General features: G+C 55.1%; 1 protein-coding gene across 4 annotated transcripts in view; it reads left to right on the top strand.

The window, feature by feature from the left end:
• Window positions 1-19,344, top strand: part of CYTH4 (cytohesin 4) — a 32,684-nt gene extending 13,340 nt beyond the window's left edge. For 3 of the 4 annotated variants that reach the window (XM_011964284.1, XM_011964285.1, XM_011964283.1), the window contains 10 exons: window positions 291-357; window positions 1,894-2,012; window positions 3,368-3,448; window positions 5,040-5,152; window positions 7,403-7,551; window positions 13,193-13,304; window positions 15,013-15,089; window positions 15,481-15,552; window positions 16,035-16,189; window positions 17,447-19,344. In XM_011964284.1, coding sequence (XP_011819674.1) covers window positions 291-357; window positions 1,894-2,012; window positions 3,368-3,448; window positions 5,040-5,152; window positions 7,403-7,551; window positions 13,193-13,304; window positions 15,013-15,089; window positions 15,481-15,552; window positions 16,035-16,189; window positions 17,447-17,519 — 1,018 coding nt within the window. In that variant the 3' untranslated portion in view covers window positions 17,520-19,344. Of the gene's footprint in view, window positions 1-290; window positions 358-1,893; window positions 2,013-3,367; window positions 3,449-5,039; window positions 5,153-7,402; window positions 7,552-13,192; window positions 13,305-14,344; window positions 14,348-15,012; window positions 15,090-15,480; window positions 15,553-16,034; window positions 16,190-17,446 lie in introns of all 4 variants that reach the window. The other variant, XM_011964282.1, reaches the window with a different exon arrangement.
• The last annotated feature ends 6,498 nt before the right edge of the window (window positions 19,345-25,842 follow it).

Raw genomic sequence — 25,842 nt, 5'->3', positions numbered from 1 at the left:
CCCCCACCCCCGGTTTCTTGCATAGGGCCCCTCCTCCGAGGCAGCTCCAGGGTCCTGAGAGCTGCTAAATGCCCGTGCTGGGCCCATCAGAGGAGTCAGCTGCAGAGTTCTGGGAGGAGCCAGGCCTTGCACTTTTCTCTCCCCTGCAGATGGTTCCCAGGCAGGACCTGGGGGCCCCACTTGGAGGTCCCTGGAGGGTATGGGCTCCTGCTGAGGCAAGGGTCCTTGGGGAGTGGAGAGGGTAATTCAGGGTCCTGGTACAGCCTAAGCTGACATCCTCATGTCCACAGCCGGATGGCCCAGAAGGAGAAGGAGCTGTGCACTGGACGCAAGAAGTTCAACATGGACCCCGCAAAGGTAGGCGGCTGTGGAGGGCCCGGGCCACAGGGTATGGGGACTGCATGGGAGCACCTGGCCGGTGTCCTCTCACTCCCCTCGGCTGACAAGACCCGTTTCCAGAGGAGGAAGCTGGGCCCAGCAGAGCTGAGCATCTTGTCCAGTGCCCCATGGCCAGCTGTGGCTAGGGGCCCTGTCTACTCTGAGGCATAAGCGCCCCGGGGCAGGAGGAGCCAGGAGCATGGAGGAGGCCATGATGTCCGTTGATGTCCGTGCACTTGGCCTAGTCCCTTCCTCACTCCGGGCCTCCATTTCCTTCTCCATGAATGTGGCTTGGGACAGTGGAGCCCTTGGATCTGGGGCTCAGGCTCCAGAAGCAACTTCCAGCCCTGGGCTCAGGAAAGGCCAGTCCTGCGGTCCCACCACCCACCCCTCTGCTAGCAGGAGCAGCAGCTCAGGGCTGGGTTACCTCGCTCCCCCACACCACTCCCAAGCCCCCTGGCCTCAGAGCAACCCCAGCCCCACCCCTCATCCCGCCAGGTGGCAGCTGGGCTTCCTTTTCTGAAAGGACGGAGACAGAAGGAAACCACAGGCAGATACACTGGGGTGGGGTCAGGGCAGCCAGCAGAGAGCGCCAAGCTGGGGTCCCTGGAAATTTCTCGCTCTGGCTTAGAAGGCTCCCTGTCCGCATCGCAGACCCAAAGTGTTACAACCGTTCACCTCTCATGGCCACAGACCTCTGGACTCCTGCTCCCATCCACAGAGACCCCCACAGGCTCACACTCTCACCCCACCCAGCACCCGGGGTGTCCTCTGCATCCTCTGCCTGTCACTCGGCCCTCGTGGCCTGTGCCCACCTTCCAGCAGTGGAACACAGAGGAATCTTCACGGAGAGCCAGAGACCCTAACCTCCACCTCCTAAAACTAGGATGACAAACTCTGAGTGCCTCGGTGGTGAGGAGAGATGTTTGTGATATTGTCAAATCCGAAAAGCAGATTTAAATGCAACAGGCATGGTCTGAGCCCATTTTCGTACAGAAAGGGAAGGAAGGTCACCACAATGGAAGCTGTCTGCCTCCGAGGGGTAAGGCCCGGGCAATTTCCTCCCCTTTGGATTGAGCTGGTTTTTTCTAACTTTTATACAATAGACATAGATTACTTGTGTGAAAGAATGAAACGCTATTTTTAAATAATATGAGTTTTAGGGGAACAAAAGAAATGGCTGAATCATTGAATCTCAGAATTACAAATTCCTAGAATCACTGAAGCATATAATCAAAGAATGTCAGACGGAAGGGGACCCTGGGGAGTACCCGGCATGAACCTGGTTCATGGCAGGAAGGCTGACTTTTCTTTGCACGCCTCCAGTGATGGGGAACTCACCACCTCACAAAGGCAGCTCCTGTGACGGGGGGATCACAATTTCCCAGAACAGACTGTGCCAACACCAGAATGCCAGGCTCCAGGGCTCTGGCCACGGGAGCTCCTTCCTCCCTTCCCCCTCCCAGGCCTGCTTCCGTGCAGCAGCTGCTCACGGCTTCTCTGTACCCCCTCCAGGGCATCCAGTATTTCATTGAGCACAAGCTGCTGACCCCTGACATCCAGGACATCGCACGGTTCCTGTATAAAGGCGAGGGCCTCAACAAGACAGCCATTGGTACCTACTTGGGGGAGAGGTAAGAAGGAGTGGAGCCTTAGGGAGGCAGGAAGTGAAGGTGTGCAGGTGTGTACAGGTGTGTGAATGTGCAGGTAAGAGGATGAATTATGTCAGGAAAGTCATTACTCCTAGGGCTTGAGGGGCTCAGGGATCATCCCCTCCAGATTCTGAGTCAAAGCCTGACTGCCTTCATTCATTTAGTAATTTATTCAACAAATAAATGTTGCTTAGGGTCTACTGTGTTCCAGGCACCATCCCAAGCCCTGGGTGTACACCAGTGAATAAGACAGACAAGACTCTCATCCGCAGAGGTCCACACTAATGGGAGAGACAGGTCTCAATAGATGCAAAATATGTTAGAGAATGATAAGCTCTGTGGAATACAAATCAGGCAGGGAAAGGAAGTCAGAAATGCCGGGGACCGGCCAGGCATGGTGGCTCACACCTGTAATCCCAGCACTTTGGGAGGCTGAGGCGGGTGGATCACCAGCTCAGGAGTTCGAGACCAGCCTGGCCAACATGGTGAAACCCCGTCTCTACTAAGAATACAAAAATTAGCCAGATGTGGTGGCGGAAGGAAGGAAGACACTCTGGGCACCATAGGTTGGGGGCCGTGATTTAGAAGAGTGTGGGCAGGAAGCATCTCATGGAGAAGGTGACATTTGACCAAATCAGTACAGACATCTGGGGGAGGAGCAGTCCAGGAACAGCAAGTGCAAAGGCCCTGGGGTCAGAAACAGGCTCAAGAATCTAGACTGGATGGGAGGAGAGAGGGAGGATATAGTGGATGAGGAGGTGAGGATCTGTGAGAGGGCTCTGGGCAAAGGACTGGTCTGAGGGGCGGGCAAGGGGATAGGGGTGAAGCTGGACCAGGGAGTCAATAGCCCTCTCCCCAGCTCCCAAGGACACCCCTCCCTCCTGGGGTGAGCAGGGCATGCAGATGGTGAGAAGGGCAACTTCCTGCTTCGGGAGCTGGGGAGAGGGAGGAGATGGGGGAGGTCAGCTCCTCTCCCTTGTACAGAGGAGGAAGCTGGGACTGGGAAGGTCAAGTGGCTTCCGGGAGGTCGCCAGGTGGGAAGTTATAGGAAATGAGGAAGGCCTGGGCTGAGGGCAGGCCGCTCCAAAGCCAGGGCTCCCCTCCCGGGCCAGAGCAGCACTGGTGAGCAGTGAAGGTGTGTGTTTCTGCGTGGGAGGACAAGGGTGTGCCCTCGGGGTGTCATATGGGTGGGACAGATGTGAACACACCAGATGGCAGCTGGACCCCAGAAGGACAGATGTCTCTCTCCTCTCCCTCCCCCACTTCAACCCCCTCCAGGAGGTGGGGGCCAGCCAGTATCCAAGTGTGTCTCACCCTCCCTTCCGCCCCCTCCCCAGGGACCCCATCAACCTGCAGGTCCTCCAGGCCTTCGTGGACTGCCATGAGTTCGCCAACCTCAACCTCGTCCAGGCCCTCAGGTGAGTAGTCCTGGAGCAGGGTCCCGGCCCTCAAGAGTGGCACAGCCCCAGTGGCTGGGGGTGTCGCGATCCACACAGCCAATAGCACAAAGGGTTGGGAGCAAAGAAGAGGAGGCGAGGAACGAGAATAACTTCATGATAGTACTGCCTCACAGAGCTGGGGTGGACCGCCCAGGAAAGGGCCTAGTTTCTTGCAAATACTGCCTTCTTGCTACGTTAGAATTCTATCACGCCCGTATTTAATCAGTCTCATCATTATTGCTTTATTACGGTCATTCTCCTACTCTTTGGATTAGTGCATGTTTTATTTATTTTATAAGACTGCTTGGTAGGTATTCCATTTATTATTACTCATTAGCTTCTAATTAGGGTACCATTGTTGGTACTCATTTTTACAGCTACAGAGGCAGTACAGTTATCAGTTTGAAGCACAAACTCTTGAGCCAGACTATACAGTTCAAATCCCAGCTCTGCTGCTCACCCCCACGTGATGTTGAGCAAGCCACATACACGCACAAAATACAAAAATTAGCCAGGCATGGTGGCAGGCACCTGTCATCCCAGCTGCTCGGGAGGCTGAGGCAGGAGAATCACCTGAACCCGGGTGGTGGAGGTTGCAGTGAGCCGAGATCACGCCACTGCACTCCAGCCTGGGCAACAGAGTGAGGCTCTGTCTCACAAAAAATAAAAAGTAAACCTCCCTGTGCCTCAGTTTCCTCATCCGTAGAATGGGGATAATAATAGTACCAACTTCATAGGGTTGTGAAGGCTAAATGAGCAAGGGTTTAGAATTGGTCCTCAGTAAGTGCTTAGTAAGTCTTGATGCTGCTCGAAAACTCAGATTCCGAGAAGGGGCATCTGATCTGGGCTTTGGAGGGTGAGTAGGAGTTTACAATACAGAGAAGGAAGAAGCCACCACCATCCAGTGTTCTCTAACTCCCAGCTCTTTAAGGGAGAGGGGTGGGTGACTTGGGAGTCTCCCATATTCATTCTTTCATTCATTCATTCACATATTCATTCATTCATTCACTTATTTACTGAGCCATTGCTAGGGGTCCAGGATTGTGTGAAGCCCACCAGGAAAGCGAGAGATACAGGCCCAGTTCTCATCCTCAGAGAACTTAGCTTGAAGCTGTGGAAACCACAAACTTCCAGAGCTAGAGGGAAGTCGAGATTCCAAGAAAGGGAGCTCTAGGAAGGGGAAACCCCTGCCTCACCCCTCCTCAACTGTGTCCCACAGCCAGATCTCACAGCCCAAAGGCCAGGTGTGGGGAACCACAGACCCGGGGCCAGGCAAAGGCCGCCTTTCCAGCTGAGGCAGACTGGGCTGCCGTCAGTGCTGGGATTCAGATATGCAGAGCGGGGCGTGTGCTTAGTTCCGTATTCTGCAAGAAAAGGCATTTCTTGGCTATCCCCCGCGTGCTTGGGACTCCCTGGTGCCAATCCCACTTCCCTGTGAGCCCAGATGACAGTTGCAGATTCCCCCATTTACAGGATACAGCGACTAAACCTGAGAGAGATAGGGCAGCTTGTCTGGGGCCCCTGAGAGCCCCCACCCACTCCACTGCCCGTGGCCCCGTTTCTCCCCCAGGCAGTTCCTGTGGAGCTTCCGGCTGCCGGGCGAGGCCCAGAAGATAGACCGGATGATGGAGGCCTTTGCCACTCGATACTGCCTCTGCAACCCCGGCGTCTTCCAGTCCACAGGTGCCAGGAGGGGAGTGGGACCCAGGGCTCTGGGACCTCTTCATCATTGCCAGGCATAGATTTCACAGACCCCCTCAAGCTTCCCCCAAGTACCCAGATCCTGGCAGCCCAGACCCCTTCATGATCCCTCGCTGAGCACCAACTTCATTGCGGCTGGGTGCTTGTCTGACAGAGCTGCCTTGAGACACAGTTCTTAGGAGAGGAGGCAGGAGATGATAGCACAGGATGCTAAGGCTAAGGCAGCAGCACCCCTGTCTGAGGGCAGGAGGAGGGGAATCAGCATGTCCAAGACGGCTTCTCAGAGACAGTGAGGTCTGAATGGGGTTTTGAAGGATGAATAGAAGTTTTCCAGGAGGTTAAGGGGAGAAAGGGCCTTTTTGGCAGGAGTTTCAGTAGGAACAAAGGCCCAGAAGCATGAAACGGCCTGGGCAGGGTGTAGGGGCAAAAAGGGGCATAGAAGGAGATCCACAAAGGTCAGTCTTCCATAGCCCTCTCTCCCAGGGCTAACCCAATGCCCATGTGAAGACATCCAGAGGACAGGGTGGGCGAGGGACCATCAAGGCCAACTTGTCCTGGCCTCTTCTCTGGATCTAGTTATCATAACAACAATAACCAACCCTGTGTATTGAGTAATCCCTGTGCACTGAGTGCTTTACACAGGCAAAATCACTCAATCATTTTTTTAATTTTTATTTTTATTTTTTATTTTATTTTATTTTATTTTGAGAGACAGAGTCGCTCTCTTTTACCCAGGCTGGAGTGCAATGGCATGATCTCAGCTCACTGCAACCTGCAACTCCCAGGTTCATGCAATTCTCCTGCCTCAGCCTCCCAAGTAGCTGGGATTACAGGTGCCCACCACCATGCCTGGCTAATTTTTTGTATTTTTAGTAGAGACAGGGTTTCACCATGTTGGACAGGCTGGTCTCGAACTCCTGACCTCAGGTGATCCGCCCACCCCGGCCTCCCAAAGTGTTGGGATTACAGGCGTGAGCCACCACCGCCGGCCAAAGTCACTCAATCCATACATCAACCGTTTGAGGTCAGTAGTCTTCTCATCCCTCCCTGACATAGGGAATATAGCTTCAGAGAGATGAAATGACTTGTCCGCGAGCACGCCGCCTCCTGGCTGTGTCCATGGACAAACCCTCCAGCATATTTGCTCTACTTTATAGTTAGATCTTAATTTAGTGTTTGCTTGTTTATTATCTGTCACAAGTCTAAACAGCCTGCAAGGGCAGGGACCCTATCAGACTCATCATCAATGACTCCCAGGCCCACAGCACAGAGTATGTACTCAATAAATAGTTGTAGGTAGGAAAGAAGACATCTTAAAGCACCAGATTTGAATCACAGTCCAATTACTTCTTAATTTTGTTGGGCATATAGCTTAACCTCCTGTACCTCAGTTTCCTCATCTGTAGAGTGGAAGTAACAACAGGACTTGCCTCATAGGTTGGGCATGGGGATGTGAGAGCTTAGCACAGGGCAAGCACCAACAATGCTGGGTGCCACTGCCATCAGGGATAGAATCATTGATGTTCCAGAACAGGCAGTTACTTCAAAGATTAACCTCTGAATGTCAAGGATGGGGAAGCTGAAGGTCAGGGAGGTCACGTACTTCCCAAGGTCAACCAGAGAGTTGGAGACGCAGCTGAACTTCCCTGGCTCTGGATCCAGGGCCCAAATACTCGACAAAAGACCCCGCCAGAGTAGCAATCACCTCCCTCCCCAGCCATCAGCCCAGCCCTCCCTCCTGAGCACTTGAAAGTCTGAATAATGGGAGAGGCGCTGGGGCTCAGGAGGAACGCCAGCAAGATTACAGAGCAGCAGTGGCTCAGCCCTGAACAGCGCTGCTAACAATGAGTGTTCTCTGGGTTCTGAGAGGCAGAGAATAGAGTGGGAAGGGGGCTGGAAGGGCTCTGCGGGGAGGAAGCCCTGAGCTGAACGAGAAGGATTGAAGTGGAGAGGAGGGAAGGAAGGGCAGGCCTGGCAGGGGGTCCAGCAGGAGCCAAAGCGTGGAGGTGGGAAGGGACTCAGAAAGACAGGCTGAGGAGAGTTTAAGAGGGGGTGGGGACCAGCAAGAGTGGGAGGGGAGGGGAGGCTGGGCCTCAAAGGCCAAGTCAGGGGGACAAGGTGGACCTTCGGGGACTTGCCATGGCAGATTCTGGGCCCTAGAAGGGGCTGGGGCTGGGGCAGAGGCAGGGAGAGTGGCCAGGGCCAGAACTGTGACCGCTGTCCCCTCCGCAGACACCTGCTACGTGCTGTCCTTCTCCATCATCATGCTCAACACCAGCCTCCACAACCCCAACGTCCGGGACAGGCCGCCTTTTGAGCGCTTTGTGTCCATGAACCGTGGCATCAACAATGGTAGTGACCTGCCCGAGGACCAGCTGCGGGTGAGAGAGGCGCAGCCCACCCAGCCCGGCCCGGGGAATCCAGGAGGGACCTGTCCTTAGTGGACAGCCCGGGAGGGGCTCCTCTGAGATAGACAGCCTCCAGCGGGGACTCTGCTGATGTGGCCCAGCCAGGCTGTCACTGTCTTGAGAGGCACCGTCACACAGCACGTTGGTGCTGAAACCCACCTGCCCAAGAGAGGCCCCCATTTTGAGAAGGATGTCCCAGATAGACCACCCAGGAGGTCCACCCAGATTTAAGCCTTTGGGGGACTCTGGGCAGCCATCGTTCACATCTTCCCAAAGGGGTACCTCACACAGCACAGGTCTACTTATTAGAATAGAGATTCTTAGACGCTCAGCGTGTCAGGCCTGAAAACCCTCAGTCTCTGCTCTAGGCCCCCTGTCCCTTAGGGAGGAGGAAACTGAGGTCTCCCACAAGGCCCTACTTAAGCTGGGGAGCCCAGCAGGCACCAAACCTCTAGTTGCTTCCTCAAATAGCCTGCACCCCTGCCACACCATGCCAGGCTCCGCGCCAGCACGGGGGCCACGGGGATGAATCAACCACATATGCTGCTCTGACCAAGTTCAGGGTCTGGTGGGAGGACCGTACACATGTGAATTACAAGGCTGCATGATTCATGCCGTGCTGGCTGTGGGGATGGAGCTCTGGAGACGCAGATCTGTTGTCACTGCGGCTGTCATTGCTCTGGGGGCAGGGAAGGGTGCCATCCTGGAAGTCTCCACAGAGGAGGTGACTTCTGAACTGGGCCTTGAAGGTTACATGGGAGTGTTCCCAAAGGAGAAGCTGGGAAATGAGATTTCATAAAGAAGAAGTGGCCAGAACGGAACCGTGTCCTGGTTGGGGAAGGAGAGGTGTCCAGTGTGGCCGAGGTGTGGTATATATGCCCAGTAGTGGGTGACAGGGTGGGGCCAGAGTGTCCAGGGCTTCCCATGACAGCCTCAGGAGTTTGCCTGTTTCCTCCGGGCCACAGGGAGCCAGGGGGAATTTGTAAGAACAGGAAGGAGAGATTCAGAGCCCGGCTTAGGAAACATGAATGGACAAGTTCACTTCAAAGACTGGAGATGCTCCGGAGTCCCGTGAGCTTCAATCTCCTCCATGGTCAGAGCCCAGCAGGGGAGGGGCGGAGGGGGCGCGAACACCACGTCCCAGCTCGGCACCGAGTATACCTATACCTCCTGCCTCCAAGGCTGGGGTGGATCCTGGATCTGGAATGATTCTGGTGCCCCCTCGGTGTTTGAGAACTGCCTCACCCTTAACCCACCTCTTGCCTGGTCCCAAGAGGAGAAAGGGCATCAGAGAGGAGCCACTCCATAGCATGAGAGCGTGAAAGCTGGTTGGAGCTCAGGTCTACTCCCGTCTTCCCCATTTGCCTGCTAGATGACCTTGGGCAATGACTCACTGGAGTCGAAGCCACTATCCCCTCTGCCGGGAGAGTGGGGATAATAATACCTGCTACGGGGAGTAACTGTTTTAAATGTTACGGGCAGAGCCTGTGCCAGGTATATAATACCTGCCCCCTGCATGGCTCCCCAGCTAAAGTAGGGCCTGTGGCTTATGTCACTATTAAAAATAATTAATAACGAAAAAAGCCCCAGCACTTAGTAAAATGCCTGAAACATTTTAAAAGGCATTTGAGCACTGGTGACTCATTTCATCTGGGGTCCTCATGGGGCTATGCGGGCACACCTTGTCTGGCAGGGAATGAGTTAATTACCTCCCAGCACTGGTCCTGCCGCTCTCCCAGGTGCCACATTATTACCTCCAGCTCCCAGTGAGCCCTCTTCAGCATCTCCCTCCTTAGCTGTTTTTCCCAATTCGAGCCTTTTGTTAATAACAATGCACCACATTTGTATGGAACTTGTAAGTTTCTTCTCACCAGGCTTTGGGGTCGATTATCTCAATTTAGCTACAAAATCTGCCCGGGAGGCCTAAGAAGCCCTTATTATCCTCTTTGGCAGCCCAGAGAGGCAGACACAGACTAGGGGAAAGAACAGAGCACCAGAGTCAGAACCACCTCCAGCCCCGGCTACCCCACTTTCTGGTTGTGTGACCTTGGGAAAGTGGCTTGACCTCTGTGAGCCCCAGTTCATAGGATTAGTGCAGAAGTGTAAGGTATTCAGCCAAGTGCCTGCTGTAGTTGGAGTGGCTAATCAATCCTGAAGCTTCCCACACAGGCAGCTGCGTGGATTTGGGGATCCTCTTGCCTTCTGTCTGGGCCTCATTTTCCCCATACGTGAAGCAAGGATTCAGCTTTAAGCACCTTCAGACAGTCCAAGGTCACCGCTCGGCAGAAGGATTCTCCAGTTTGGGCCCGTTAAGTGAGGAGGACACATAATGCTTTTAAGTGACCCAATTTGCAAAATTAAGTCTACATAGATATGACCCAAAGAGAGGTCACCCCAAGGGTACACAGACCACAAGGATGCACAGCTGGGAAAGGCTGTGGAGAGGTGCACAGTGGTAGTCGGGGGACAGGAGGGTTGAACCAACCTTGCTCTGGCCATCCAGATGGGGCAGGGGCAGAGTTCCCAAGAAGCTCAGGGCGAAGGCACAGTGTTCAGACTCACAGGGATGGGAGGTCAAATCCCAGCTCTGCCCTTATGTCTATGTGACCTTGGACGTAAGCCTCAGTTTCCTCATCTGTAAAGTGGGCTGATGATGCTGGCTTCATATCGTTTTCTGAGAAGCAGTCAGGCACCTGGCACTTGGCAGGCCTTGAGAAAAGCTAGGAGAGGAACCACCCACCCTGAGGGCTGTGGGAGGGGGAGCTAGGGTGGAGGAGGCACAGGGGATGAGGCTACAAAGAACTCCACTCTCCAATGTCAAAGTTGGAGAAACTGAGGCCCAGGCAGGGTAACCGTCTCCCAGTTTCGGGCATCTTCTGCAGCCCTGCACCTCCTGGGTCCTTGCCCAGGCCCCTCAGTCAGAATGGACTGTGGACTGGGCACAGTGCTAAGTACTTTATGTTCATATTAAGTCATCCCATCCCCAGTTTACAGCAGAGGACACTGAGCTCTATGAGAGGTAGCTGGCCAGAGGTCTCATAGTTGGAGTCCTGATTGGAACCCATGACTGACTTCAGAGCCTATCCCTCTGCAGAGGCCATAAGGCAAGACTTGGGGATGGAGGACTTGGCTGTGCTTTCCAGCTACCAGTTAATTCCTAGCTAAGGGAATCTCAATTCATGTCACTGAAAAGATCAGAGATCGATCTGCCTTCAGAAATGTTGGCTTCAGGCTCAGCTAGATCCAGGTGCCCAGTGACATCAGGGCCTGATCCAGTTGCCCCATCTCTCAACGACCCCCTCCTTTGTGTTAATTTCTCTCTTAAACCAGCTCTGCCCAGGAGTGGCAGAGATGGCCCGGCCTTCCTGTGCCCTCACAGTCCTCCTCCTCAGTGGTTTCAGCTAAAGTCCCAGGATTAATGCTTATTGGCTGGCTTGAGCCTGAACTGAACTCCCTGAACTGCGGCTAGCAGAATGAAATGCTCTAATCAGCCAGATGTGAGTCATTCACCCCCTCCTGGAGCCTGGGGCTGGGGACCTGTGGGTGTCAACACTGCCGAGTGACCTGAACAGAACACAGAGGAGCAGAGACACCCCAGAGGGAAACTGGGGAGGTGGGGGGTGGAGGGACCCAGAGTCAGCGGGGCCACTGGAAGGAGGAGGCCCTTGCATTTCTGCACATCCACCCAACCGGGAGAAGACAGCTGGGCCTAGGGGTTTGGCGGCAGTGCGTGCAGGGCGTTTTCTTGCAGGAGAGGTTGGTGTTTACAGGGGACAGGAAATATGGGTGAACTCAGCCGTTTTCTTTGCGGGGGCAGAACGCACAGGCTGATACAGTGACCACAGAAGCTGCTGGGTCCCCCTGTGGGTTTTGTGGCACCCCCTGCGTGCCTCCCTGCATAGCTCCTTGGGCTTGCAAATAACTGTGCTGCCAGCTTTGTTGATGGGGCCTTCCTGTTTCAGGCCCTTGTTCAACCAGCCAGTGCCACCTGGGAATTCCCGGGGATGCACGTAGGGGCTTCCCAGAGAGAAACTGGTGCCCGCTCTTCCCCACCCCCATAGCCCTACAGCCAGACTGAGCCCAGGGAAGCCACTCCCAGCCCAGCCCTGAGTCTGGACCCCTGAGCTCTGAGGTCAGAAAAGACCTTAAAGAACCAGCAAGCCCCGTTTCTAAAACTTTGAGAGAATCAGATGATATTTCAGAGAATTGTCATTTAAAATCTCAAAGAAGCATCTGAATAGAAACATCTGAGCAGCAGCACACACAAACACAGCGAAAGGAAATGATTTCATCCTCTGAGACAACACTGCGCTTGCTTTTAATAAGCGGAAATGGACAGTTTAGACTGGTTCTCCAAACACTTGGAAATCTAGGCAGGGTGCTCATAGAACGCATTATCTCATGGCAGGAGATTCAAAGCACACGGGGTGATCTGGCGCCAGCAGCCACACCTTGCCCACCGGGAACTTGCAGACCTGGCTTACTTACTTCCAGTGACAAAGAGCTCATTACTCTACAAGGCTGCTCTCGCACATGTCACCAGCTCTTACTGCCTGAAAGGCTTCCATGGAGAACTGCAGTCTGCTTTCTGGGAGCTCCCCAGACCCTACCCTGGCCCATCCAGAATAGGTCTGCTTAGGAGAGGGGTTTTTGAGAGTCACAGACAGCATCCCACCCTGGGCTGTCCCTCAGCTGGGCCTCTCGACATGAAGTGGCCTATATCCTCCTCCCTGCTGGCTCCTCAGTGGCCCCTCAACTCAGGGACATCCCTGCTGCTACACCTAAGCAAGAGAGGACCCTCCTCCCATGGCTTTTGCCAAGGTTGCTGTGCCCCAGAGACAGACAGAGAGAGAATACGTGTGTTTGTGTGTGTCTGTGTCTGTGTGTGTGAGCATGCATGTATATATGTGTGCATGTATATTGTGAGTGTGCATGTGTGTGTAAGAGTGCATGTATGTGTGCGCAAGCATGCATGTGTGTGAGCGTGCATGTATATTAGTGTGCATGTATGTAAGTGTGCATGTGTGTACATATATGTGAGCGTGTATGTGTGTGCATGTGCATAACCATGCATGTATATGTGTGAGCATGCATGTATATTGTGCATGTGTGAGAGCATGCATGCACGTGTATGTATGCATGTATATGTGTGAGCATGCATATGTGTGAGTGTGCACTTGTGTGTGTGTGCATGCATGTGTGTGCATGTGTGTAAGTGTGTATGTATGTATGAGCATGCATTTATATGTGTGCATGCATGTGTGTGAACGTACCCGCATGTGCATGTGCGTGAGTGTGCACGTGTGTGTGTGTAAGCATGCATGTTTGTATATGTGTGTGTTTGAGGGGCTGAGCCCTGCTCACCCGCCCTACAGTAGCACAGAGGGAAGCATGACGGGGGTGGCGGGGAGGCAAGGCCAGGCCCAGGCTGAATGGAGGGAACCAGAGAGGGGCTCACCAAGAAAAGCCCAGTGGCCACGATAAACTAACAGGTGAGGAAAGAGTATGCCTGCAGGTGAGTGACCTGCTCAAGGCCACACAGGCCAGGCCAGGCCTAGGCCTTGGGCTCGGGTGGACTCACAGCCAGGTCGTTCTCTCTATTCTCTTGGGGCAGAACCTCTTCGACAGCATCAAGAGTGAGCCCTTCTCCATCCCTGAGGACGACGGCAATGACCTCACTCACACCTTCTTCAACCCAGACCGGGAGGGCTGGCTGCTCAAGCTGGGTGAGAGGCCAACAGACACACGTCGTCGCACGCACATTCACGCACGCGCGGGCACACATTGTCACACACACACTCATGCACGCACGGGCACACATTGTCACACGCACACTGATACACGCGCGGGCACACGTCGTTGCATGCACACTTATACACGCACAGACACACGACTGACATGAGGCTCACATGCATCCTGGGGGATGGAGTTGGACAGCCTCCAGGTCTCCTGGCCCCCAGTGCAGCCATCTGCCTGCCCCATCCATCGGTCTGTCCTGAGAATGCAGGGAACCGGTGGAGGGGTCTGAGCTGTAAGCCGGGCGAGAGGCAGACAGGCCCACTGACAAACGCTTCAGCTGCAGTTCTGTTTCTCTCTCCCCAAAGGAATGGGGAGAGAAGTCATAGCAAGAAGTACCATTTGTTCAGAACCTACTGAGCTCAGGCAAAGTGCTGGACCCCCTATAGCCGAACAGTGAAGTCAGGGATCTGCCTGAGGCCACACAGCCAGCCAGGGGCAGATTTGAGGGGACAGAGGGTTAGGTGTCCCTAAGGAGGGGAGGAAGGATGACAGGATGTGGCTTAGAGGGAGGCTCCCTTCAAGCTGACTGGGGGCAGGGAGGACCTGCACCCTGCAGAGAGCAGCTGGGGTGGGTGCTGCAGTAACAGTGGCTGCACAGTCCAGCAGGGGAACCCCAGTGCCCGGCCATCTGCCCCTGCCTCCCACACACACTTCCTGAAGCCTCTCCAGCAGGGCCAGCCCAGCCGGGGACAGCACCTCGAGGGCAGGTGAGGACAGATGCCTCACATTGAAGCAGAGGTCTCAACCTGGCTCACCTCCAGCAACGCTGAGCCTCCAGAACCTCCTGTCTACCAAGCCCTGTGCCAGTCCTGCCCAGTGCCCCCAGGAGCCCCCGAGTCCTCTGACTCTCCACACCACACCCCAGTCCATCCTCCTCCAGAGCACTTGGCCACCTGTCCCACCCCAGCCACGTGCTGTCTGCCCCTGAGAAGCTCTATGATCATAAATCCCAACTCAGATGGGAGAGGGGGTCTCCGAGTCACACAGTCCTGGGCCCAAATCCCAGCTCCTCCAAGTGCTGATGGTCAGGTTCTTCAGCCTCAGTTTCTGTAGCTGTAAGATGGGAAGAATGATCTCTGGGAGGGTTAAATGTGCAGCAAAATGGCCAAGAGTTGGGCTCTGGTACTAGGACATTGGGGTTCGAATCCCAGCTCTGCTGCTGAACCGTGGGCAGGCAATTTTACCTCTCCATGACTGTTTCCTCGTCTGTAAAATGGAGTTAACAATTGTCCTCTCTTCATACATGGTTATGAGGATTAATAAGTAATAGTTTTTAAAACCTCTAGAGCAGTGCCTGGCAAATGAAGGATGAAATGCTTAGCACAGTGCCAGGCAGGGATCAAGCTAAGGAATGAAGCAATGGAACATGGTAGCCAGGAAGACCATTCCTAGGACCTGATCACAGAGACCACCCAAACGCCAGCTCAAGCAGCTCCGGGGAAGCCTGGGGGTGACAGGAGCCACTAAGGTTCTTGTCTGAGAAAGGGATAGATGTGGGGGAAGGTGTGGTGGATGAGGGTTAGGGCACTCAGCTGGGGGTCCAGGGGAAAGCATCCGAGGCCCTGCCCTTCCCTGGGGGAGGTGTCAGTGACCCAGGAGGAGGACTGACCAGCTTGCTACATTGGCCTTGCACAGGGGGCCGCGTGAAGACGTGGAAACGGCGCTGGTTCATCCTGACTGACAACTGCCTCTACTACTTCGAGTTCACCGCTGTGAGCAGGGGTCCCCTGGGCCTTCCCCCGCCCCCGCCTCTCCCCGCACAACTCCCTTCCCAACGCCCACTGAGCAGTCGACTAACACAGCTTTGGATCCTTTGAGATCACTCAGTTCCCCTCCATGCCCATTTTACAGACGGGGAAAATGGGTACACTGAGGAGAGACGGGCCAAGGTCCTAGGTAGAGCCCAGGCTTAAAGCTGGGCCTCCTAACTTCCAGCCAGAGCTCTTCACATGCTGTTTCTAACTTCCATCCCCCCATGACTGGACAGTCTCGGAAGACGAGCACGCTCCTCTTTGAGTTTGGGGAACCCCACACATTCACGCCCTGCCTTGGGCCTCAGGGTTCCACTTCCTGACCCCGACCTTCCTTCCCCTTTCCCTGTAGGACAAGGAGCCACGGGGAATCATACCCCTTGAGAACCTCTCCGTGCAGAAGGTGGATGACCCCAAGAAGCCAGTAGGTGTTCAGGCTGGGGGGCTCAGAGGCTGGAGTCACTGGGAAATTTCCTAAACAGAACGTGGGGAGAGGGCCTGAGGCTGGGCTCTCCAGGAAGCCAGGCAGTGTCCCTCACACCTTCCCTATGGCTCAGGGCTGCCTTCTCTCCCTCCTGGGCCCATGGACAGTGGGAAAAGATCAATGTCGGTCCAAGGACGTGGTTGTCCCCTGTTGTCCCACACAGCCCGACTGGCTGGACGGCCCCACCTAAGCACCACTCCATTCAGAACCTCAGTGAGCCCACGTGTCACATAGAGACTTTAGGGAGGATGGTAGATTCAGGAGCCTGGCACAGAGAGAGTGCTCAGTGTGGGAGGAGCAGCTCCTGCCCCTTCGCCTGTCATAGGGCTGTCAAGCTGATCAGGGACACCAGCGTCTGGACCTCCTGGAGAGCTCACCCAGCCTCCCTCACTTCCCACCCCTGCCTGGCCACCTCTCCACAGTTCTGCCTGGAGCTCTACAACCCCAGCTGCCGAGGCCAGAAAATCAAGGCCTGCAAGACCGATGGCGACGGCAGGGTGGTGGAGGGCAAGCACGAGTCCTACCGGATCTCAGCCACCAGTGCCGAGGAGCGTGACCAGTGGATCGAGGCCATCCGGTAAGGGGTGCCCAGGTCTGGGGATGGCTTTCCATCACCTTCCAGAAGGCCCTGCTTCTTTTGGGTCTTGCTTCCTTTTCTGTAAAGGGGGCTAACTCCAGTCTCTCCCTCCTGTTTCTGGCCAGCAAACCCCTTCCACCCATATTCCACGGGCACTTTCTGTGTGCCCGGCACCAGGCCAGGCTCCAGGACACAGGGAAGGGAGAGACCCACTGCATGGGGTTGGTGGGAGAATAGAGCAAAAAGCTGCATATAAAACTCTTGCCCCGCCCTTGCCTGGCACATGGTGAGTGCTCTTGTTGGCTTCACTATCCAAAGTGGCCTGGGAAGGACCTGGTGGAGGTAGAGGGAAGGGCTTTCCAGATAAACTTCCAGGTAAAAGGACCGGTGTGGGCAATCAGCAGGCAGCCTACCTGCACAGCATCCCAGAGTCCAAATGAGGCTAAGCAGTGTGGGGGCTGAAACTGCTGAGCATGGCAAAGCCACAGCCACTGTGGTGAAGAGCTTCGGTTTCTCCTGGGGCACTGGGGAGCCATAGACTGATAAATAGGGAGGGGTGGCTGGGTGAGGAAAGCCAAAGTGTAGGGACTGGTTCTGTGGTGCCACCAACAGGAGAGACACGAGGAAGATGCACCTGGTAAAGGGCAAGATGGCAAGCCTGCTCAAGGCTTGACTCTGAGCCAGCCCAAGACATTGGCGAGGGTGAGGCCTGGTGGCCAGAGGAAGGCAGAAGTGGTTGCTGGGCAGGGGCCGTGTCCCGGACACTTGCAGGGTCTTTTCACCTGGGCCTTGCAGTGGAACAGCCTGTGAGGCTGCCAGGCAGACCCATTCTCACCTCCATCTTACAGATGAGGAAACTGAGGCCCAGAGATGGGAGGGACCCACCCAGGCCACAGAACCAGGGACAGAGCAGGGTCCAACAGGCAGGTCTGCCAGCTCCACCCCAAGCTCTTCCTATTACCTTCCGAAGGTCTACAATGGGAGCCTGGAGAGGGGCCCAGAGACATTTGGGGATAGAATTCCCAAGGCTCTCAGCTCCTGATCAGAGGCCTCACCCACTCTGGCCCTGCCCATGGGACACTGAGCTAGGCTAGCAAGGCTGGCACAGCCCTTGTTGGGGCCATGTGGCCTTTCCCCTGCGGCAGAGCAGGCTGACACCTCCCTGGGAGTCTCATGCCCCTGATACAAGCCCTGAGAGACCAGACCCCCTTGACGGCCAGTCCAGCCCTAAAATCTTTCCTCCCACTCTCATTCTAGAGCCAGCATCACCCGTGTCCCCTTCTATGACCTGGTCTCTACTCGAAAGAAGAAGATTGCCAGCAAGCAGTGAGGTTCCTGGAGGTGGCACTGGGGTCTGGTCATCCTGAGAGTCCCATCGCCTGCAGTGCCTGGAGGCCCACCTCCCACCCTAGCACACTTTTTTGGGCCACAGACATCACTGCTCTCCCCCATTACCTTGAGCTGACTCTAGTGGGGAAGGCAGAGCTCAGGAGGGTGGGTGGGAGCTGTAGCGGGCTGAGTCCAGCAATGAGGCCCCCTGGCCTGGGTACCCAGCTGCAAGCCCCTGCCCTATATGCACTACAGGAAAGGGTGATGAGAGCAGCCAGAGGAAAACCAGCCCCAGAAGGCTGGATCTTCACTTCTCTCTGGACTTCCATGTCCTCGGCTCTGAAGGAGCTCTCTGCACTCAGATGCTCTCAGCCCTCAACGTAGGAGGAGCCGTGGGGTCCCTAAGTGCTTCTTCTCCCTGGCAAGGCTCTTCCTTTACAGGGGTATCTCTGCCAGCCCCTCCCCTGCCCTCAGGTTGGGCTTGACCCTCTGCCTGAGTAGAGCTCAGCACATGCACAGCTCAAACCCACGGACAGGACTGCAGGACAGAACTCCGGGAGCACTGCCTTAGGAGCCCGGACCCCACGAGCTGAGTCCCAGCTCCACCTCTGACTCGCTGTGTGCCCTCTGCCAGGTCATGTCCATTCTCTAGTTCTTGCAAAACTGCAGTGTTTGGACTAGAAATCTCTTGGCCCCTGCTAGCCCTGTGCCCCAGCTTTCAGCTGGAGACGGCAGCCCTTGTTTACGGAGCCGGGGCAGACCCTGGATTCAAGGTTGCTGGGGAGAGAAGAGCAGTAGAGACTCCACCTTCAAGGATGTTCATTTTGAGGAGAGGAGCAGGTGGGATCCTCGAGAAAATGACGGAGAACATCCCAGACAGATGGGACTCAAACAGGATGGGTGCTATATCCAAGAAGCCAAGCAGAGAGAGTTTTGTGCACTGTGGTTACCAGGAGGGCTGCCTGGAGGCAGTGGCTGAGCCAGCAAGTAACACAGAACTCATGCTTGGAGAGGCAGAGTCTTGGCCATGGCTTTCCTTCGAGACCACTGACCAGCAGTTCCATGGTGATAAGGGGCAGACCGGCAGGTCCCAGCATCTCGAGACCCTCTGCAGCAGTATCGTCAGAGTAGAGCTGACTTCCAGTACCCGAGCAGCCAGCTCTGTCTCCAGGGAGGCCTGCCTGGAGGAGGAGTCCACTAACAGGAAACACTTCTCACCCCCTCACACAGGCCCAGGGGAGCCCCTAGAGGGAAATTCCTTGGCGGGGGAGCAGGAAATGTGGTCGCCTCTGCCCCACTGCCAGCCTGAGTAGGCAAGGAAGCAGGTGGATCCCCCAGAAGGAACCGCAGCTCGCGAGGCGCCTCTCCTTGTCCCCACCCACCCCCACATGTGCACACCTTCCACAGGGTCAAGATGGAGTAACTGCCTTCCGAGGTGGTGAGACTCCTGTCTCTGGAGGCCTGCAAGCACCCGGTAGTGATATTGTACCAGACAAGGTCTGGGTTGGGCGTCTGCAGGAGGAGACCTTGTGGGACATTTGAGGACATCCACAGATTCTTGTCAGCCTGGGAACTAAGCCCTGCCTGTCACCTCATTGGTCCATGAAGGAGCAGCCAGGGGTGGTGGAAGGAGCACTGGGCTAGGGGTCAGGGGTCAGAGATTCTGTCCTGCCCCTGGGATACACTGGCTACTCCCTTAGTCGACTCCCTTCCCCTCTCTGGTCCTCAGCTTCCTCCATCATGGAGGGGATGGCATCATGGATTTTCTGGGCATAAATGGCTATTCTGAGAGTCACTCCAAAGAGAGAATAAAACTCACGATCCAACTCATGAGTGGGCTCTATCCTCTCTGTGACTGCGGCTGCCACCTTGACCCCACCTGGGTCCTTCACCTCCGTCCCTGTCCCAGTGGAGGAAAGGAGGTTCAGGCAGGGAAGCTGGTCACTCAGAGGGCCCTAGGACGCCATCCCCGGGACATTGGCACAGGAGCCATCACCAGGGGCTGGACAGCCAATGGGGCTTCCACAAAGCAGGGGTAGGCAAGCTGGTTCTGACAAGCCCATGGAAAGGCAAAAGAACTTTCCAGCAGGCAATGCTGTCTAAAGATAGAAAGAGCCACTGCCAGCCAGGCATGGTGGCTCACGCCTGTTATCCCAACACCTCGGGAAGGCCGAGGTGGGAGGATCACTTGAGATCAGGAGCTCGAGACCAGCCTGGCCAACGTGGTGAAACCCCGTCTCTACTAAAAATACAAAAATTAGCTGGGTGTGGTGGTGGGCGCCTGTAATCCCAGCTACTCAGGAGGCTGAGGCAGGAGAATTGCTTGAACCTAGGAGGCGGAGGTGTCATTGAGCCCAGATGGCGCCACTGTACTCCAGCCTGGGTGACAGAGCAAGACTCCATCTCAAAAGAAAAAAAAAAGAGCCAGGCTTGGTGGCTCACGCATGTAATCCCAGCACTTTAGGAGGCTGAGGCGGGCGGATCACCTGAAGTCAGGAGTTCGAGACCAGGCTGGCCAACCTGGGGAGACCCAGTCTAAAAATACAAAAAATTAGCCAGGTGTGGTGGTGCACGCCTATAATCCCAGCTACTTGGGAGGCTGAGGCAGGAAAATAGCTTGAACCTGGGAGGCAGAAGTTGCAGTGAGCCGAGATCATGCCACTGCACTCCAGCCTGGGCAACAGAGTGACACTCGAAAGAAAAGAAAAAGAAAAGAAGGAAAAAGAAAAAGAAAAAGAGCCTCTGCCATGGGAGGTGAGTAGTATGTTCCCCGTTGCTGGAGGAGTGCAAGCACTGCTGCTCCAAGGATCACTTGGCAGATAATAGAGGAGCTTTAATTCAATAACCTTCATTTACCTGTACATCCCACAAATGTTTATGGAGCACCTACTATGTGCCAGGCACTGTCCCAGACACTGGTACAACAAGGCAGAATCTCTGCCTGCATAGGACTCACATCCCTACAGTCCTGAACACATGATGTTCCAGAGGGGGCAGAGCAGGCAGTGGAGGGCTGGGCTGGGCTGGGCAGAGGGCAATCCAGGGAGGCTTCTCTGAGGAGGGTGCTCGAGTGTTGGCAGCCAGGCCAGGAACAGGACACACACCTGATAATGCAGTGAGCTCACTTCATGTCTGCCCCACACAGAACTGCAAGCTCCTTGTGGGCCAGACCATGCACCTGCTCAGTGCCCAGCACACAATAGATGCATAATAACTGCTAGTTCACCTGAAGTTAACTGATAAAAGGCCCTCTGGGTCTCAGCATCAGCAGGTGCAAATGTCCGGAGGCCTCGAGAGCTATGAGAACATTGGTGCCTCCAGGAGATGCAGGAGTACCTGGAGAGGCCACATCACAAGCCAGGAGCATGGCGAGCTGGGCTCTGACTCACTGGCCCCCTGAGTCTCTCCAGGGCATCTCTGCTCACCTTCCTGCCATTCTGCCTCTCCTTGCTCTGGTCAGCAGGGGGCTCCCACCACACGTGGATAAGAGGTTTCAACACTGCAGCCAGACTGGGTCCCAGGACTGACCGGCTGTCCCTTGTAGGGATGGGATCTCTGTCCAGAGTAGAGCCCTGGCCCGGACATCCTAAAGGGGGAGGCACCTGATCTACCAGGCCCCAAGGGCTCGAGCAGCCCAGTAGACACCCATGGACACAAACAAGCATGGGCCTCCCTGCCACCCGTGCTGGGCACAGTCACCCTGCTGGGGCTGGCATTGGGCCTGGCACTGGGAGACTCTTGTACTCTTGCTTTCTGGCTGTGGGGCCCCGAACGAGTTGCTTACCTTCTCTGGACGGGATTTTCCTCCCTGAGGGGTTGGGCCAGGTGGGTTCCATGATGAAAACTTTGAACGGGGACTTCCACATGCAAAAGGGGCCCTTGAGGGTCTCAGGCCCCAGTGCAACACAGCTACTGTCCTGGGAGGGATGGCAAGGGAGGAAGATGAGCAGGTGCCATGAAAGCCATTACTGTGAGAGGGCACGGGGGTGGGGGTGGCAGTGGCAAGAGCCACCCAGAGGGCCACGGTGAAGGCTCACCTCTCCCCTGTGTCTTAAACAGGTTTCCTAAGCTCTCTGAGCCTCAGGTTTCCCATCTACAAAAGGGAAATAATTAAATATATGTAAAACGCTAACAACAGCGTTGGGCAGCTCCTGGGATGTTACGTGCTACTATTATTATGATCACAAGGCAGACTGTGGGCATGCATTCATGGAGCTACAAAAACATGGAGTTGGGGCCATTGGAGGGGGAAAGATTCATGTGGGCAGTGGGGCAGTGGGGGAGATCTGGGAAGACTTCTTGGAAGAGGTGTGCTTAGGAAAGATAAGCCAAGTGGAGGCCTGAGCCTTCCAGCCAGTGGGGCCAGTAGGAGACAGGACAAGGATGCAGGTCAAGGCAAGGTATTTCTGGAACTCCGTTGGGCCCCAAACACAAGCCCCAGTGGGTCAAAAGAATGCAAGGTTGAGGGAGGCTGGGTGCCGGCCGGGACTGAGCTGTGTGCACAGTGCAGGATCCTTACAGCTCTGGGGCCGCAGCTCTGGCTGCATGAAGCTCTGAGTGGGACATCCAGTAATGTGGCTGCTGAACGGAGACATCCCAGCCTGAGGGAGGACTTGGCACAGAAGGCTCTGGGTTGGAATAGACCAGGGCAGCGGGGCTTGGAGAAGGCAGAATGGGCCCCTGCCAGGTACCTGGGGAGGAGGAGCCCCTCCATCTTGAGGCCTGGCACACAGAGCTGCCGGGGGACAGGAGATGGGGGCAGGCAGCCCAAGTCGAGTGGCAGGTGTGAAAGACCTGGAGAAATTGATTTATTAGGGACATGAAAGGAGCTAAATATGTTTGCTGGCTCAGCAATGACTCCGGCCTTCCCCAGGGGTCTGCAAGGGTGAGCATCAAAGACAGGCCTGCTCCCACCAGGACACTGGCAGGCTCCAGCCCCTCCTTCCCTGCAGTGGGAGGACCACCTCCTACCCCAAGTGTCCTGAGAGCCTGGCCTCTGAGGGGTACCAGAGACCCAGCCACTCACACCTGCATGCCCCCCAACTCTCCAGACTGCACCCAGAATGGCTGAAGAATGAAGCCGGAGAGTGAGACACATCTGGGTCAAAATCCTGACCTTGTCCCAAACTGCCATGTGATCCTGGCCCAGTGGCAGACCCTCTCTGGACCATCCCCGCGAGTCAGCTCCACCTCCCTCCCTGTCTGGCAATGTTGTCCCATCCATTTTGGCTTCTTCCTGACAGCACAGCCTCCTCTGCCCAAGATCCACCAACCACCCTCCAGGAGAAAAGCCAGACTCCGCAGGGCCTCGCTGGGGAGAACAAGCTCTTCCCGTGGCAGTTCCAGGCCAGGCGCTGGGCTCTGGAGAAACGTGGGTGAATCTGGTCTGCAGGCAGGGCCGGCACAGGAGGAAGAAATGACCTTGCGGTGAGGAGTGACAGCAAGGATGAGGGAAGGGGGGTTGTGGGGCCTGGGGAGACCAAAGCACAGAGACCTCACCCAGGAGTTTGGCACATTTGAGGAGCGGTGAATTCTTTGGTGGGCCTGGAGGAGGCCTGCCTGGAATAGCGGGACTTGGAATGGAACGGAAGCGGAGCCACACTGGCCAGCCTGCATGGGTGACTTTATCAGGACGATGACGGGGAGCCAGGGAAGGGTTCAAAGCAGGAGAGAGACTCCGCTGGAGGCCGTCTGGGGATAGCTCCTCAGATTGACCACTCAAGGGATGGAGTAAGGAGGCTAGGTGGGCCACGGGGGGCTGGAGAAGGTGAGGGAGGAACAGAGCGGTTGCTGAACAGGAGGAAAGAGGCTTGAAGGGCCTCCGGGATTAAGACTTGTGGGAGGTGACAGCATTCCCCAAAACAGCCCAGCAAAGGGCAGCTGGGGGGAAGGAGTTGGGAAGAGGGGAGGTGAACAGGTCACACTGTGTCAGAGGGGCAGCAGGGCCTCCCCATGGACACCTTCAGCTGCGAGTTAGACGAGGGCCCTGGGCTCAGCAGACAGCCCTTCCCACCTCCTCTTCCCGCACCCTCTTATCTCCTCCTCCTCTCCCCCCTCCCACCTCTCCCACTTGCCCCTCCCTCCCCTGTCTACCCGACTCCACCCCCTCCCACTTCTTGGCCATTTAGTCTTGGCTCAGTGGTGTGTACTGGCAGGCACCTGGGTCCTGGGGTCCACCTGCAGGCCTGGGTTCCAATCCAAGTGTGTGGGTTCTTAACAGCACATGACCCTCAAAAGTAACTCACAAAGACCCAGGTTTGCCTTGGACACCCCTGCCCACCCCCACCATGCCCAGCATCAATATGTCATGGCCAAAGCCGCCAACCATGGAGTACTCACTAAGGCCAGCGCCTCCTGCTACATGCTGTCTTCTAACCTTCCAGCACTCCCTAAGCAGGCGTGACTATCCTCACTTTACAGAGAAGGGCCGCGAGGCTCGATCTGGCCCAGCCAAGAAGGACCTGAGCCGGCATGGAACCAGCGCCATCTGATTTGTTCTGATTTGAAACCTGTGTCTGGGTGGCCACAGACTCATCATCCATAATAGGCCCCTCCTATGAGTGCTAGAATCTGGATCTCAGGGGACGCCAGGACAACAGGCACAAACCAGGATTGCTCCAGGCACCCCGAGACATATGTCTGATATGATCCTAGATATCAGACATATGCACAAGGCGCAGCAAGGAACTGGGGTCACTCCGGGTGATCCTGTGGACTGGAAGAGTTGTGCCCCGTGGCTGCCTTATCCCGGAGAAGGAAAGGACAGCTGTTTCCTCCGGCTCAGCCTCTACCGCTACCAATTCACCCAGAGAACTTTTCTCCACGGTGAGTCTCCCCAAGTCCTGCCCCAAAGTGGCACCGTGTGGACTGACACAAGATTGGGTGAACCTGGTCTACTGCATGCCCTCAGCAGATATTAGCTGTCACTGTTACATTCTTGAAGGAGTCTCCCTCAAAAGGGCTGAGATCAAGGATTCTGAACAGGACAGAAGCATGGAAGGTAATGGGGGCTGTCTATGCCATCCTGCCAGCTCTCCTCCTACAGGAAGCCCTCCCTGACCACCCCTGTCCCCAGGGCTCCTTTAAGACTACAGAGCTTTCACAATTTGGCTTTTGGTGGGGATGGCTTCCTGGTCTGGGGTTGCCAGGCTCAAAGTTTCTGTTCAGCTGCCGAACGCCAAGGCCTACAAGCCCTCTCCTTTTCCATCCTTCTCGGCTTCTGTACGGGGCCCTCCAGCCCCATCCAGAAATGCCCTGGCCTATAAAAGCATCCTTCCTGTTCTTTCATGAGGAAACCAAAGCTCACAGACATTCAGGGACAAGCCCTAAATCACCCAGCACAGAGGCTCCATGAAGAAGGCCGAGGCAGAAGGCGCTGGCATTTGTAGAACATACAAATCTGATCCTCCCAGGAGCCCACAAGGTACACAGGATTATTCCCATTTAACAGACGAGGATGTGGAGGCTCAGAGAGCTTGTGACTTGCCCAGAGTCACACAGCCAGGAACAGGCATCTGATCCGATTGTTAAGGCCGGGAGGACCCATTGGCCGGAAGGCTCCAGCAGAAGGGGAAGATTAATTCTGTGACCTTTCCAGTCCCTTTGATCCTTTGAAGCTAAAGCTTAATTCTTCTCTTTCTCCTTCCCCCAAGGGATTTTTAGTTCATAAATAAGAGCCCAGAGGGGACCAACCTTTGATCCAAAGAAATGATTTTTTAAGAAAACATCCCCTATTTAAAAATTAATAAAACATGCTCATTGCAGAAAATTGGAAAGCGCAGTGACGAGGAAGAAAAATCATAGACCAAAAAACGAATGAGATCATGTCCTCTGTTGCAACATGGCTAGAGCTGGAGGCCATTATCCTAAGCAAACAAACATAGACTGGAGCAGAAAAGCGAATACCACATGTTCTCACGTATAAGTGGAATCTAAACAATGATGACACGTGAATACCAGGAGAGAGACAACAGACACTGGGGCCTTCTGGAGGGTGGAGAGTGGGAGGAGGGAGAGGATTAGAAAAAAATACCTGGTGAGTACTATGTCTATTACCTGGGTGACAAAATCATCTGTATACCAAACTCACATGGCAGTTGATCTATATAAGAAACCTGCACATGTATCCCAAACCTAAAAGTTTAAAAACAAATAAACAAAAAAAAAAAAACTAGACCAAGAATTCCTCTACCTGATATTTTTGTAAACATTTCAGAATATTTCCAGCACACCTCTACGCTTTATGTGTTATGTCTCTGCCATGATACAGCAAATGCAGTTTTGTAACCTTAACACTTAAGCCTTTTTTTTTTTTTTTTTTTTTT

The sequence above is a fragment of the Colobus angolensis genome, unplaced genomic scaffold (genome assembly GCF_000951035.1).
Source record: "Colobus angolensis palliatus isolate OR3802 unplaced genomic scaffold, Cang.pa_1.0 Scaffold65, whole genome shotgun sequence".
Classification (NCBI taxonomy): Eukaryota; Metazoa; Chordata; class Mammalia; order Primates; family Cercopithecidae; genus Colobus; species Colobus angolensis.
This window is presented reverse-complemented; position numbering and strand designations above follow the sequence as displayed.